The sequence below is a fragment of the Osmerus eperlanus genome, chromosome 2 (genome assembly GCF_963692335.1).
Source record: "Osmerus eperlanus chromosome 2, fOsmEpe2.1, whole genome shotgun sequence".
NCBI classification, from domain to species: Eukaryota; Metazoa; Chordata; class Actinopteri; order Osmeriformes; family Osmeridae; genus Osmerus; species Osmerus eperlanus.
In genome coordinates this window covers 15,367,394-15,382,364 of record NC_085019.1, presented here as the reverse complement: position 1 = coordinate 15,382,364, position 14,971 = coordinate 15,367,394, and the positions used below count along the sequence as shown (strand labels likewise).

At 41.6% G+C, this 14,971-nt stretch overlaps 1 protein-coding gene across 1 annotated transcript in view; it reads right to left on the bottom strand.

Moving 5' to 3' along the window:
- Nucleotides 1-14,971, bottom strand: part of LOC134013843 (4-aminobutyrate aminotransferase, mitochondrial-like) — an 87,927-nt gene that overhangs the window by 52,224 nt on the left and 20,732 nt on the right. Inside the window, exon 3 of the mRNA XM_062453589.1 lies at nt 6,105-6,269. Coding sequence (XP_062309573.1) covers nt 6,105-6,174 — 70 coding nt within the window. The 5' untranslated portion in view covers nt 6,175-6,269. The remainder of the gene's footprint in view (nt 1-6,104; nt 6,270-14,971) is intronic.

The window sequence follows — 14,971 nt, the reverse complement described above, 5'->3', positions numbered from 1 at the left end:
ACAAATTGTATTGAGGCAATGTGGACATTTACATAAGTACACCCCTTTCAGCCATTTTGTATTTGATTCAACTGTCTTAAGTAACGTTTTTAGATGATACATATCTGTTCAAAATTTCAAGTCAATTAGAGCTTTGGTTCAAGAGAAGAGGAATTTTGAAGGTTTTCCCAAATTATCACTGTACAGGAAAATCCATCATGGCGGACCATATGGGTCCTTGAGGCTTTTTTGTTCCTCATGAAAAATGAGCCATGCACACCAAGTTTCAGAAGAATTGGAGCAATGGGGTGGAAATGCCATCACTTTGAAAATCGGACTTTAGGGCGTGGCCTGTGGCGCCCCCTACAGTTGAAGGTGTCCCATATTTGGTGTGGGGGTACCCACTTGGATGTAGTATCAATGTGCCAAATTTGAAAATTTGTTACCAATAACATGTTGAGTTATTGTGGCGCAAGGAGAAGAAGATTATTAATAATAATAATAAAACTAACGAATACAATAGGTTCCCTACTACCGCGGCTTGGCCACCAATTTTGACATCTAGAGGGAGCGGGGGCGCCGTGAGCGCTGAGCGAGCAGGTACGAGTATTGAGTTGTCGTCTATGGAAAATGATGGATAAAGCAAAAAAGCTGTCGGGGGCTAAAATTTGAAAAAGAAAGAGGGAAAAGGAGATGGCATGTCAAGGGATGCGACAGCAGTTACATAAGTGGATGGTGAAAGGCAACAGGTAGGATTTAAAGTGTGACGTCTGTGCTTGGAGGCTTGCAAATATTCATGTTAACAGACTAGCTGGCATTTGCTAACACTGGAAATGTAGCAGCCAAATTTGGGTTTAGGCTAGTTTAGAATATGCAAAACCGAGGTTGCTGAGCTGAAAACTGGAAAATATAAGGTAGCATGTACAATAAATGACAAGAATCTGGAAAACATAACTAATGCAATAACTCTGGTTTACAATGTAATCATGCATAGATTTGCTACCAAACTTGGAGACTTGCAAATATTCATGTTAACAGACTGTTCTCAGACTAGCTAGCGTTTGCTAACGTGAGCTAAAGTGGTGTTGCTTACAGATGAAGTCTGATTAGTTCTAATGCCAAATCGAAATAACTTAACATGTTTTGTTATAGGCTAATCTTGCCATTGCGAATGAAAAATGCATTTCTGTATCAAAACCCTGCATATGTGGGGAAATATAACAATTAGCCTATGTCTGACAGTGGGGACGTAGTAAACCAATCAGAATGCAAATTTAAACATCCGCAAAGCATATGCTCGAATGCCATCAATGATGATTTATTTGTTGAAATGAAAATAAAGTACAAGAAAAAAGTGGGCTACAATAATGTGGTTGCCAGGGGGGCAACCAGGGGTGATGATTAGGTTACCACTTGTCACAATTTGGTTGCCACAATTTGTCGGATCTATGGCAGCCCATAGAACCGTATGGTGCAAAGTTTTGTCGACCACTGAAGCACTATAGCGCCACCATGGGGTCAAAGTCGGAGGTGTGTTTACGCCCATAACTTGTGAACCGTAAGATCATTTTTCTTAAGTAAGGTATCATAGGATTCTTTAGATGTAGACAATTCGACTGGGCCCTATGACGTCACTGTCGTCATGAAGGTTTTTCCGTCATTTGTATTTTATGAAAAGCCTACTTTTTCGAAATCCTCCTAGGCCGTTGCTCCGATTTTCATGAAAATCGTAACAGATCATCTTCAGACTATGCCGACGAAAAATCTTTAACATTGATAAGTCAAACTGTTCACGAATAACGCGCACATATTTTTACAGAGCACACCAAAGCGGAGGTGATGCCTTGACTCTGCAACGGTTTACCGTATGGAGAAGAAACTTTGGAAATGTCATCAAAAGCATGTAATCTAATCACAATCACCTTGATATGTCAAAATATTACTGAATTACAGCCGTTTGTACTTGGGTCAAATCTGACACCGCGTGCCACAGGAGAAACGGCTTACTTTTTTTAGTCAGTAACTGAACACAGCAATTCCCAGCAGTGAGAATAGCTCACTGGGATAAGACGGCTCCTTTGAAACACAAGGTCATAGGATCGAATCCAGCCACAGTCATCAAGCATGTCATGATACTGGATTATCTATTTAGCAAAGCCAGGTATGCCACAGTAGCTGTCTAGCAATATAATCATAATGGAAAAGATAATGTTTCATTCTCAGAGGATTTATACTCAAGAAGAGTCAGATTTGTAGATATAACGCTGCTACATCTAGCCAGCACATTGTATTTCTTGCATCATAAATTCTGAACAGTTTGCCCCAAAATCACAAGATTGGACTCTCCTGATTCTTTGTGGCATACCAAGTCGTGAAATATTACTCTTTCCCTCGTCGGCCATTTTGGACGTCGGCCATTTCGAATTTTGTATTAAAATGACATAACGCATTGGCTTATTGTTACAAAACTCGGTACACGTCTTTTGCACAATGCCATGAAGGTAATCAAAAGTTTCGGGGTAGCGCCACCACGTTGCCAAAAAGTATAATGCAATTTTAAAAAAGCGAATATTTTATTAAAAGTTTTGCTTTGCTTCTTTAGCTACAACATTTCCATATTGAGTGATGCTTGGCCCCTTCATTGCTGCTTGCTTCTATATTCAGGGTTCCTCCGGTAGGATGGAACCTATTGTTTTTGTTAGTATTCCAATTATTATACATTTTCCTCTTCTCCGCTAAAGGGCTCAATAGCTCAAAAAGTCCTCGACCCGATTTTTTCAAATTTGGCCAAATGATACAACAGGTCACTCACTAGTCCCAGACCTCTAATGGCCCATGTACGCCCATAGGTGGCGCTATAAGCTACACCCAAAGTCTATGTGATTTCCCCAGCGCCCCATTACTCCAAAATGCCTGAAAATTGGTATACATGCCTTATTTCTCATGGGGAACAAAAAAGTCTCAAGAACCCATAAGGTCCGCCATGATAGATTTTGATGTACTGTCCAAATTTGGTACAACCTTCAAAACCATTCTCCTCAGGAACCATAGATCCAATCAATTTGAAATTTGTTACAGATTTGTAGAATACATGTCTTTCTATAGGAGTTAAAATTGAATAAGGAATGCAAAATGAATGAAAGAAGTGTATTTATGTATAACCCTTTTCAAACCTTATTGGCTTAAAGATGACATCATTCTGAAGTACCATACGCAATTTCACCTTGATATGTCAAAATATGATTGAATTCAATTGAATTGCTCCACAGCGCGCGCAGACTCATCCTGCCCCTTAACACACGCGCAAGCTTGGCGAGACACAGGCACATCCTTTCTGGAAATTGTGGGCTGACCAAGACCCCACCTTCACTCCTTGCTCCTGTTTCATTTAGCTTCCAATTGCAGCTCGCCGTTACGAATATAAATTATCTTTCAGGGCGGCCATTGTTGTTTTCAACTGGAATCGCCTGATAGCCGTGTTGGAGGCAGCCACGTTCGGTAAGTCATCATACCTATTTTTACACATTTTAAGCTAGAATCAATGATTGGGTTTGCGAAAGTACACTACTACTATGGTGAAGTTGAGCACTTTTAGACCTTTAGATTGTGAGTTTGAAGTGAAGGAAAACCGGACTCGAAAAGTAGCTAGCTTTTTTCCTCTGTTTATAATTAGTTAATCATTTTGCATTTTGGCAAATTCTTCACCAAAAAGGTTGAGGAGGGCTAGCCTGGCTCTGCCCTCCTACGTACTTCCGCTCAATTTTGATTCTGTACTAGGTCTGGGATTTCGGTGTATTAGTCGGTTTTCAGAAACACATTTTTTATAGGGCCAATCAGCGAACAGAGAGAGTGGCTGAGAACGATGACGTTGATGTCGTGCACTAGTTTGAGTTGTAGTTTAGTAATGGCGGCGGAGAAAGATGCGAGTGAAGCTATTTGGTCGGTTGTGGCAACGCTGCCGAATATCCAAAAGTTAAAGCCGGAGCAAGAAAACTCCTTGCTGAGTTTTGTTAGTGGCCATGATGTTGTGGCCCTCCTCCCCATGGGGTTCGGGAAAAGTTTGATTTTCCAGCTACGGCAGCTAGCTCTGTTACAGTAGTGGTGAAGGATTTGGCTAAGGCGAACGCTAGCAATTTGTTATGGCAGATCAGAGTGGCTCTGGGCAGATCCAATAGTTTTAAACTTCAACAGAATACCCGCCTTCAAGGAAGTTAACGCTTGTCAATGGAGCGATCCCAGATCCTCTGTACAAATGAAATGTACGAGGGTCTGGTTAGGACCAGGCTAGAGGAGGGCAGCCTTTCGGAGAAAAAGCGATTCCCGACAGACCTGTCGGCTCAGAATTTTGATTTGGATTGTGAAAGTCTTTGTAATTGGAGTGAGTTCGGACGGCAGTGAGACCGCATTGGCTTAGGCGGCAGCCATGTTTTGGTCGCGTCATGTTCACCATTTTATTTACAGTTCGGTCAATTCTACCCCAAAAATGTCGAGCAGGGCAGCCTCAAGAGATGTGGGATTGTGCATCAGTCAAATATAATTTTGACTGATGGTTTTTCAAACCTAATAGGGTTCAAGATGACATCACTCTAAAGTACCATAAACAATTTCACTTTGGTATGTCAAAATAAGATTTAATTAGAGCTGTTTAATCTTTGGCCGAATCTAACAATGCTTGCCACAGGAGAAACAGCTTACTTTTTTATACAGTAACTGACTGAAGGAATTGCCAACACTGAGATTAGCTTAATGGGTTGAGACAGTGTACTCCAAAGTGCAAGGTCATAGGTTCAAATCCAGCCACAGCCTTAGGGCCTTTCATGATACTGATTATCTGTTTAGTTAAGCAGAATGACAACATTCTGAAGTACCATGCGCAATTTCACCTTAGAATGTCAAAAGATGATTGAATTACAGCTGCTTAAACTTTGTCCCAAAGCCGACCACAGTTAATACTCTGCCCTTTCTATTCATAAAATCTCATCAGTTGGTATGTAGCAGAGGATAGAGAGACTGACTTGCAACCTCATGCTCGAGTTCGAATCCCCATTCAGCCTGGTGTTCTTTGCCATGCATGAATCAATTTTGCTCTCTTGTTGTCCAACTCCTGACCTTCTAAAATGTACATTTTTTTAATATTTTGCGGAGGAACCCGCATTGCTGCTTGCAGCTATATTTTAATTATTTTTTACAGTGACTCAGATGGTATAATTTTGTCAGAATGAGAAATGACTATAGAATTACTCAATTATTTGTCATTCTAATACTCATACTACAATGACTAGATTATTTGCACACCTACTGCTTATTGGTTGTGTGTGGTAAAACCATGAAACTGATTCATGTTTATTTCCATGAAAAAAGTAAACTGTCACAATACAGTCTTGTGGTATATGCATGCATTTATGGAAAATTCTGGGAACATAAAACTGACTTTGCCTTTGAACCAAACAAGTCGCATTGTTCAGTCATGAGTTAAAGAAAGGAACACAGCCAGATGGAACTAGACTGATGTAGATCATTGACAGATGTGAACCTTTGGTATTTACATTTTTAGTATTTACAATGTATTTACATTTGCTCTACACAGACCTTTCTATCAACACTACACATAAACCTGTATTTTAACTCTACACAGACACACACACACACACACCTGTTCGCTCCCATAGTTTGAAAGTTCCCATGACATCTTAGACATACATTCTATACACACAGGATCGCAATATACTGAAACACAAAACACAACAAAAAACATGAACCAATCACTGTTGTCTGCCATGTTCTTAAACTTTCCGTGTTGGTGTTCTGACACCACATGAATGCAGTATAATTTAACTGTGTGGTGATGATGTTTCTTCCATCCGTTTGAGCACCAGAGGGCAAATACTTCAAATTGACAGTTCAGGCATGTAAGTGGTACCGAAATGAGGCACCAACATTTTCGTTCTGATTCGGTCCGGTACATACCGGTCGTATAGGTATAGCCATTTTGGCACTGGGTTTTAGTACCCAACCCTAGTAACAATTCCTATAGCCAACATTAGTCAAAGCAGAAGGGTTCCATCCTGTTCTGGTTCCACGGTATGGATAGAGAGAGCTGTCAGTGGTTCTGGAGGGGGCTTTACCTGGTGTGGCAAGCCTCAGGTTCTGCTGGAGGGAGAGGGCCAGCTGCCGACTGAGCAGAGACGATGCCATGGCTCTGAGTGACAAAGCGAGGTAGAGACGAGGGCAGAGTGATAGAAGGGAGGACGGACAGTCCTTGACACCTGCCTTCCCGTCACCTAAAGAGACTGTGAGAGAAAGGAGAGCAGGGGAGGAAAAAGAGAGGAGTGTGAAGGGAGGAAAAAGGGGAGGGAGGGCAGTCCATTAATGATAAGTTGACAGGATTAGTGATTAGACAGACAGAAAGAATGCACAGTGCAAAAGTCATGCACAGTGCAAAAGGAAAACTCAGTCCAAAGTGAGTCCAAAGCATTACACAACCTGTACTTCAGTCGCTTGGTCGCACTACACACGCATAAGCACACAAATCTGCGTCCTCAGTATCTCAGCCACTACTATCCAGGTTTAGTTTAGGCTTACCGATTGTCGCATTGGAAGTGGAACCATTAGAACATCTGACCACAGATCAGCAGACACAATCAGAGAAAGCGTCCATCCTGCCACGCTACAAGTCTGACAGCCTGCTCTGGCTTGCAGCATTGTATGTGTGTCTGCAAGTGTCTGTTTGTATGTGTTTTGAGGCTGTGATTTTATGTGAATAAATGTCTATTTGCATGTCTGTGTTTGTGTATTTGGTCATCTGTGTGTATATTGGGGTAGGGTTGGGTAGATTTCCATTTTAGAACCGGTTCCAAATTTCCAAGAACAGTGGATTCGACAAGGCACGCGTTTCTTCTGCATTGTCGCTGCTACGGTTAAGCCATTCACATGGCTGACTGGTTGACTTCACAGCTTAAATATAAAAATACAAAAAGGTTTCTAGCCTACTGCCTGTCAATTAAAAGATCGTCCGACAAAATGAAATGACAAATGGCAGAATGGGGCACAAAAAAGGCAAAATTGCTTAAACTAATTTGTGAGATCTCCGAGACATTTTGTGGTGAAATGTGTCCAGTAAAAATAATGGATGGATGTGGAGGATGAAGAGGTCTGTCTTTAACCACTGATCAATTAACAATAATTAAAGATTACTGTATTACTTTTATACTGTTTGGAATGGTCTGAATATAATAAACAATGTTTGAACTATACCCTGCAGGGTTTCCCACAGCACTTTCCAGTTAAGGCAGCCGCCTAAGCAACACACGCCTGCCACCAGTGGTGTAGTGGTAAAACTAGGAGGTGGGTAAACTATGAATTTTATATTTTTTTATTATTACGTTTCATTAGGCCCATTTAGATGGAACCGGGAAGGTTGGCTTGTACCTGCATCATCATATTTGAAAGCACGTTATTAATAGTAGGCTAGCGTTTGTCCCCGTCTTAAAGATCCTGTAAAGGAAATTCCATGATTTGCTTCTCAGTTCATCATATACGTGTGAAATAATTTCCTGAAAGCATGTGAAAAGCGTGAAAACTTTAAGGCACTGAAATGTGGAGTTAGACCGTAACAGTTTCTCTTCCGTTTTCAGCTCAGGTTTTGTAAGGCGGAGCCAAAAAATGACCGATCTACGTCACTTTGACCGATCTACGTCAGATCACTGCATGGCTCCTCCTCTCACCCAGTGAAATGGTATAAAAGCCTGGAGCTCATTTGCATAAGAGGTTCTCCAACTCCACTTCAGTTACGTTACGACTCCTGCTGTATTGTTATTGTAGCCTACATCAGCTAGCTCGCTAGCTTCAGGATGTCACCCTACACCCGCAACTGCATCTTACCTGGATGCAAGAACTTCAGCTGCGCTGCAACGCTATTTAATTTCCATAGTGATGAGAAAAAGGAAAAATAGGTGGATTGATTTTGTGAAGAGCCACGCTGATGAAAAGCTTTGCATCAACTCCAACAGCCGCCTCTGCAGTGACCATTTCTCGGCGGATCGTTTTAATATGGACCAGAGACGGATGGGGTTCATGGACACACGGCTTCTCTTGCAGCGCGGAGCCGTACCGAGCATCGCCCTCCCGGCCGTTCCTCCTCCGGTCGCACCTGGACCATCCACCACCGCCAGCAGTTCATCACTCAGTTCTGTGTGCTTGTTATAATTATACTAACTAACTAACTAGATAACTTTTCCAGAGGTATCTCTGCTATGAGTTAGTGCAAACTGCTAACTTGATATTACTCGGTGTAGAATGATAGTATTTTGGTGAAATGGTAGCTATGTGCTAGAAGTAGCCTAGTTGGAGAGCTCACTGTCTGCTGTCTCTGGTGTCCATTTTTACTCCTGTGTTACAGCTCATGGGAACAAGCTTCATTTATATGCATCTGTATGTTTCACTCATTGAACAAATAAATTATCTGGGTCGTAGGTACTCAAGACAGGCTGCGCCTTCCAGCGAGGGGGCAGAGCTTCAGCTCCTTCAGGTGACACGCCCCCCCAGTCTCAAGCAGAGAAGACTGCTGATTTTCTCACGATTTCAAAGCCTAATTTAACATACTTGTCTTTTTTTCCATTCAAATTTGGATGGGTAGTTAACAACACATTCTTGTGTGGTGTGATGAACTTAAAACTTGTTTTCAATCCCACTTAACAGGATCTTTAATGCGATGTTGTGCGAACCAAAACAACGTTTAAAAACGTGAATTGTCTTACTCTGTACTTAAGGGCCTTTTGCGGGCATCTGTGGGAGTGGGAGCACTCGATGGTCTCTTCAAAAATCGCCTGATATCCATGGCTAATTAATCCACAACTTAAGACACAACTTCATTCGGCACAGCCGGGAATCAAATTAGTAACCTTCAGATTACTAGCCCGACTCCCTAACCGCTCAGCCACCTAACTCCCTAAATGCCACAAAGAAGATTTGTTTTACATTTGCACTTTGCAATTTTGTTAAGGTTCAATAAATAAATGATCATATAGCCTATTAATGATCATAAAGCCTATGTCATTTGTGTCATTTCATTTGTGACGTTTGTATGCATTCACATATGGTCATGGTGCGGCATGCAATACACACCCCACGCCGCCGCTGCGACGAAGTGTCCTCTTTTTCACAAACTCAAGCAGCTAAGTTGTTAGCTAGCAGATGTAGAGACGGCAACGGAAACTGATTTTGTCAGTACCATTTGCTCAGAGAAATTTAGCTGAGAAGCTTGAAATTGTTAACAATTGCCATCAACCAGGCAAAGGATTCACAAGGCATTTTAGCGAGGCTAATTACGGACGTTTCAAATGGCTAACAGCTAGCACAGAGTTGAACAAGTTGTTTTGCTGGGACTGTTTGCTATTCAACTCAGAGAAGGGGACATGGAACAGCACTGGCTACTGCAATTTGAGCTCCCTCACCAAATCTGCCAACAAACATCAGTGTTCAGAAAGGCACATTATTGCTGCTATTCATTTTCAAACCTTTGGTAGCACAAGAGTGGATTTACAGTTGAGTGAACAAATGAGGAGATGGGTTTTCACAACGAAAAGATACGCAAGGACTTAAATGTCAGTTATCTAGCTCAGGTCAAAGAGAAGGTGACCCATCTTAATATCGACGCTGAAGAAGAGAGGGGGAGACGTGGGGCGGCTCTTTCAAATCTCACCTTATGGGAATGTTTTCAGACAAGAAAGCAAGCTCAAGAATGAATAAACAATAACGAGTCTCAATTTTAATTTTCTTTCAAATCTAGGTCATGGAGCCCTACATTGCCTCATTCAGCACCTGGAGCTGAGGTTCCAGCCGCTTGAAAATCTTGGTGCCTTTAATGCTCTGGGACCACCAGGACCACAAGGTGATGAGTCGTGCCATCTCAGACCTGCAAATGCTGGCCAAGCAGTTCCCACCCATCAATGAGAAGACACTTCTTCAAGAATGGCAGAGCTTTAAAGTGCTTACAACAACTGGAATCTTAAAAGTGAGTAATTAACATAACATATGAATTTGTTTATGTATGTTCACGCATATCTGTCATTGACCAATGTTGTCATCCATCAGGACAAGTCCCAGCTAGACATAATGACTGCAATGGCATCTGGGTATAATGAGCTACATCTGCTTTACCCAAACCTGTTCCTCCTATCAGCAATCGCCCTCACAATACCTGTGTCAAGTGTGAATTGTGAGATGGATTTCTCTGCGATGAATAGGGTAAGTCCATCATCATCTCTCAATCTTAGATTATATCAAAATTGTAAATATTACACAAAGGTATAAAATAATCTAAATCTAAAATCATTCACTCTCCGTGTGTAGATCAAGACAGACTTGCGGAACAGGCTGCAGGGCAACAGTCTGACAGCCTGCATGAAAATAAGCATAAATGGTCCACTTGTAAAGGAGTGGAATTACCAAAAGGCCCTTGAATTGTTCTTTTTAAAACCAAGGAGGATAGCCTGTAGCGATACTAGATGTCAGCTCTGCCATAAGCAGTGACTGTGATCACCTTTGCACATTTTGACAATGTTGTTTTGCACTTTGGTGTTGTATAGTTTGTATAGTGTTTGTTAAAATTGCACAAATTAATGCATTGTTCTTGTTTAAGTTGTTTAGCACTTTTTATTTCACATTACAAATGTTATTTTGAAAAGCAGGTTATTAATTCTATAATATTATTTACATGTAATATTTAGTGTAGTGTAGTCTCACACGAAATTTAGGATGTAACGTTACATTCTGAAAATACTGGTGCTTAGCATTTGTGCTCAGCAGAGAACCCTCTCCCCACATGACCTATAGATAGAACACTAGGCTTACGTAAACAAACTGACCTAGGCTGACCATTATCTTACTAGAGTTGCAATAAATGTGTTTAACCTTATCTGTGTTGAGTGAATCATATGGTCAAGCCTAGGGCCAGAGAACTCTAAGTTTCCACTGCTAGGGACGCACACATGTGCACACGCACTCTATCTCTGGGATCGATCACATTGACAGCTGATATGCAGGGGAGGGGACTTCTCACCAATATGTTTAAATAGTCTTACATGAAGACTTGAGAACCACACAAACTTTGCATCACCATGGTGTGTGATGTTTTTGTCTCCTTGTGGGCCGGCCGCAAGCAATAAAGCTTTCTTAACTTCTTCACCGACTGACTGTGCAATGTTTGATAGGTTAATATTTCTGACAAATAAATACGTTGATATTTTCTTGAACTTGTGCTTGGCAATTCACTTCATTGACTTAGTACCCAATTGCTGTGAAAGTACCATCTAATACGTCTTCAAGAATTAGAGCGTAACTGTCGCCACAGACAGTTGTTCTTCTGGCGACTCCAGCTTTGACGTTCTAAGATGTCAGAAAACAATTGAGTGTTGATGAATGTAGGAGTTAGCTGGCCATGTGTGTTCCGATAGTAGGTTAGCTAGCTAGCTGCAGAGCTGAATCATCAGTGTTCACGTTAATTTGGTAGTTGATAGCAGCACGGTCGGACACTACTCCTAAATGGGGCATCTCGTAAGTAAATATTTACAATTTTCCCAGAAATAGAAATTGTAGGTTAGGCTAACCCTCCCTCGTATTTACTTTCATCTCATAATTTGACTATGTCAAAAGCATACTTCGCATACCTGCAAAGCATACTTTGGATGCTTTTTGTAGTTATATAGCGTATAGGGGGTCAGATGGCTGCACGGTTAGGGAATTGGGCTATTAATCAGAAGGTTGCTAAATGTAAATGTATAGTAGGCTACAGTGATAGGCCTACAAATGTTGAATAAATACAGAAAGTGCAACATTTAGTTTCACAGAAATATCAATGGATATTCTCCTGTGTCTATCTGCGCATCAGAATCAGAGCTAGCTAACAGAAAATGATACTTATATTTTTTTTCTCCCAAAAAACGTTTTGGAATCGGAACAAAGATCTGATAAGAACCAATTTCAAAAACCAGAATACCCAACCCTAGTCTGGGGGCAACCATCTCTCTAATAATGACAGGAATCTGTGTGTGTGTGTGTGTGTGTGTGTGTGTACAAATTAGAATGGGTTTAGTTTCCCACGATCAGAGAAAGAACCGGGCACTCTGCAAAGCTCATATCTTGCAGGTGTCCTCTTTATAATGTGTGAGTGCAGTGACGTTTGACGCAATTGATGTTGTTTGGATAAGAATTTCCACATCAAATAATGAACACATTCTCTCTTCGTGTCACAGCCCCCTTCACTCTGATTAGTCCTCTGGTCTGCAGCGTTTCCTACGAATAGGAACTCTGCAAAGTTAATATTTTGCGGGTGTCCTTTTTATAAATCAACAGGGTACAGTCAGGGTTTTTCCTGGGTCAAAATGGGTCTTCGGTGCTTCGGTGCTTTTTCTTCTTTTTTCTAATCAATGTATTTATTCCCAGGTGTTTCGTGAAAATGACCAGTTAACTTGATTTAAATTTGCAAGAACTATAGACTTATACAATAACAGGCTTAAATGAACTGACAACATAAGTTATACGACTTACAGTTCTTAAGGACGCACACACGCAATCTCAACTGCGGTGTGAAGCGCGTCTCCGACATGCACTCTTACGACAACATGTTTTCCATTCATTTTCAATGGAGCCAGGCGAATCGCTTGCGTGGTGCATTGTGGGTAGCGACGCGACCGAGTTGAGATTCTCAACTGTATGCAAATGAGGAGCTATTTTCGCTAGCGATGGCCAATGGCAGTGTTTTCTTGTTTCTCGTAACGTAGCAACCATGGTAAACATTTCTAGCTTTCAGTTTTTAAGATGGAGGAGAAAACTAATCGCCTGTGTGGCTGCATATCCAGTCCTGTACGATACGTCTCTGTATTTGTACAAAGACATTAATAAAAAGAATGAGGCCAGGCGCAGGTTTGCCGACGTTGTCGGTGCTCCTGGTGTTTTTGTTGTACTTTGTACTCTCGAATAAAGTTACGTTCCAGGGAGTTCCAGCCGGGCTACTACTATAAGCCCGGCTGGAACTCCCTGGTCGTATCGACAGATTAGCAGAGACTTTGAGTACTATAATAAAACGTTTTTACACATGTCAACGTGTATGTCTATTAAACAGTTTTGTATTTTGTATACAAGTTGTATTTTGATCGATGTTGCGAGTACGTAAACCCAAGTCTGCACACTTGGCCATGACAACTACAACAGTGACTTTAGAGAACTACAATTCTACATTAATCTGTTTGATACGCCCCCACGCGTGGTGAACTGTGGGAAGGCAAGCGATGGCAAGCGATTCGCGTCGCTGCAGTGTAAACGCACTGTTACAGTGCGTGTCCACTGCAGCGACGCGATGCGAGCGACAACATGTTTTCCATTCATTTTCAATGGAGCAAGGCGAATCGCTTGCGTGGTGCATTGTGGGTAGCGACGCGACACGACCGAGTTGAGATTTTCTCAACTTGATGCAAATGAGGAGCGATTTTCGCTAGCGATGGCCAATCGGAGTGTTTTCTTGTTTCTCGTAACATAGCAACCATGGTGAACATTTCTAGCTTTCTAGGTTTCAAGGTGGAGGAGAAACTAATCGTTTGTGTGACTGCTTACCCAGTCCTGTACAATACATAGCTGTATTCGTACAGAGATGTTAATAAAAAACGATGCATGGCGCAAGGTTGCCGAAGTTGTTGGTGCTTGTACTTTCAAATTCAGTCTAGTCACACACTAGACACATAGCTACTGTAGTTACCACAGAACGAAGTTACGTAATGTGACTAGACTGAATTTGAAAGTACAAGCACCAACAACTTCGGCAATCTTGCGCCATGCATAGTTTTTATTAACATCTCTGTACGAATACAGCTATGTATCATACAACACTGGGTAAGCAGCCACACAAACGATTAGTTTATCCTCCACCTTGAAACCTAGAAAGCTAGAAATGTTCACCATGGTTGCTACGTTACGAGAAACAAGAAAACACTCCGATTGGCCATCGCTGGCGAAAATCGCTCCTCATTTGCATAAAGTTGAGAAAATCTTAACTCGGTCGCGTCGCGTCGCTACCCACAATACACCACGCAAGCGATTCGCCTGGCGCCTGGCTCCATTGAAAATGAATGGAAAACATGCTGTCGCTCGCATCGCGTCGCTGCAGTGTACACGCACTGTAACAATCACTCCGCCTAAGATTTTGTACAGCCTGTTTTCTGATACCGTGGCGGCAGAAATTTAGCCATAGAGGAAAGACTGCACTATATATTATCATTCCAGGTTAAGAATACCAATGGAGGCTGCGTTGGAAATCGGAAATCAAACTTTTGTCTGCATTTTGAGTGGAAATTTCATTTGCATTTGTACAGGTGTATTCGTGCACGTCGGGCTGGCCCTCGCAGCGGAACGACAGTTTACTGGCCGCTCTGTCCATTCGCGCACCTCACAGTTGCGTATTGATCCGACAAGAAGACACGCTTATCAACTCGATCAACTCGATATTGATCAAAATAGAACGAGGGTTCGGCTGTAGCCTACTTGAAACATACTATTCAGAACATATTCACTGACATGCATTGCACGCGTGATGAACACAGCTTTTTTCTTTTCTTCATTGCAGACTTTTTTGCCTTTGGAACTCGGGATTTGTCATTGGCGCTCGGGAAAACGGCTTTGGCGCGCGCCAAAATTTTCTCTATGCAGGAAAAACCCTGACAGTAGGCTACCGCGATTGAACTAATGCTATTAACAAAAGGCATTCACAATCAAATGAAACAAAGCATAGTAAGGAAAATAGGGAAATTCTGTTTCGTTATTTAGAAAGGAATTCGCTTTTACAACTGATAATCATCTACTTTCAAAAGGGCTAGCTAGAGAACAGAACGACAATATAAAGTGTATATACTTTCAGTATAGATCAGTGAATTTTGTTAGATAAATTAACGTGTTTACTGATGTCAAAACTGCCAGCACATTGCAAATGTACAAGCACTGTATG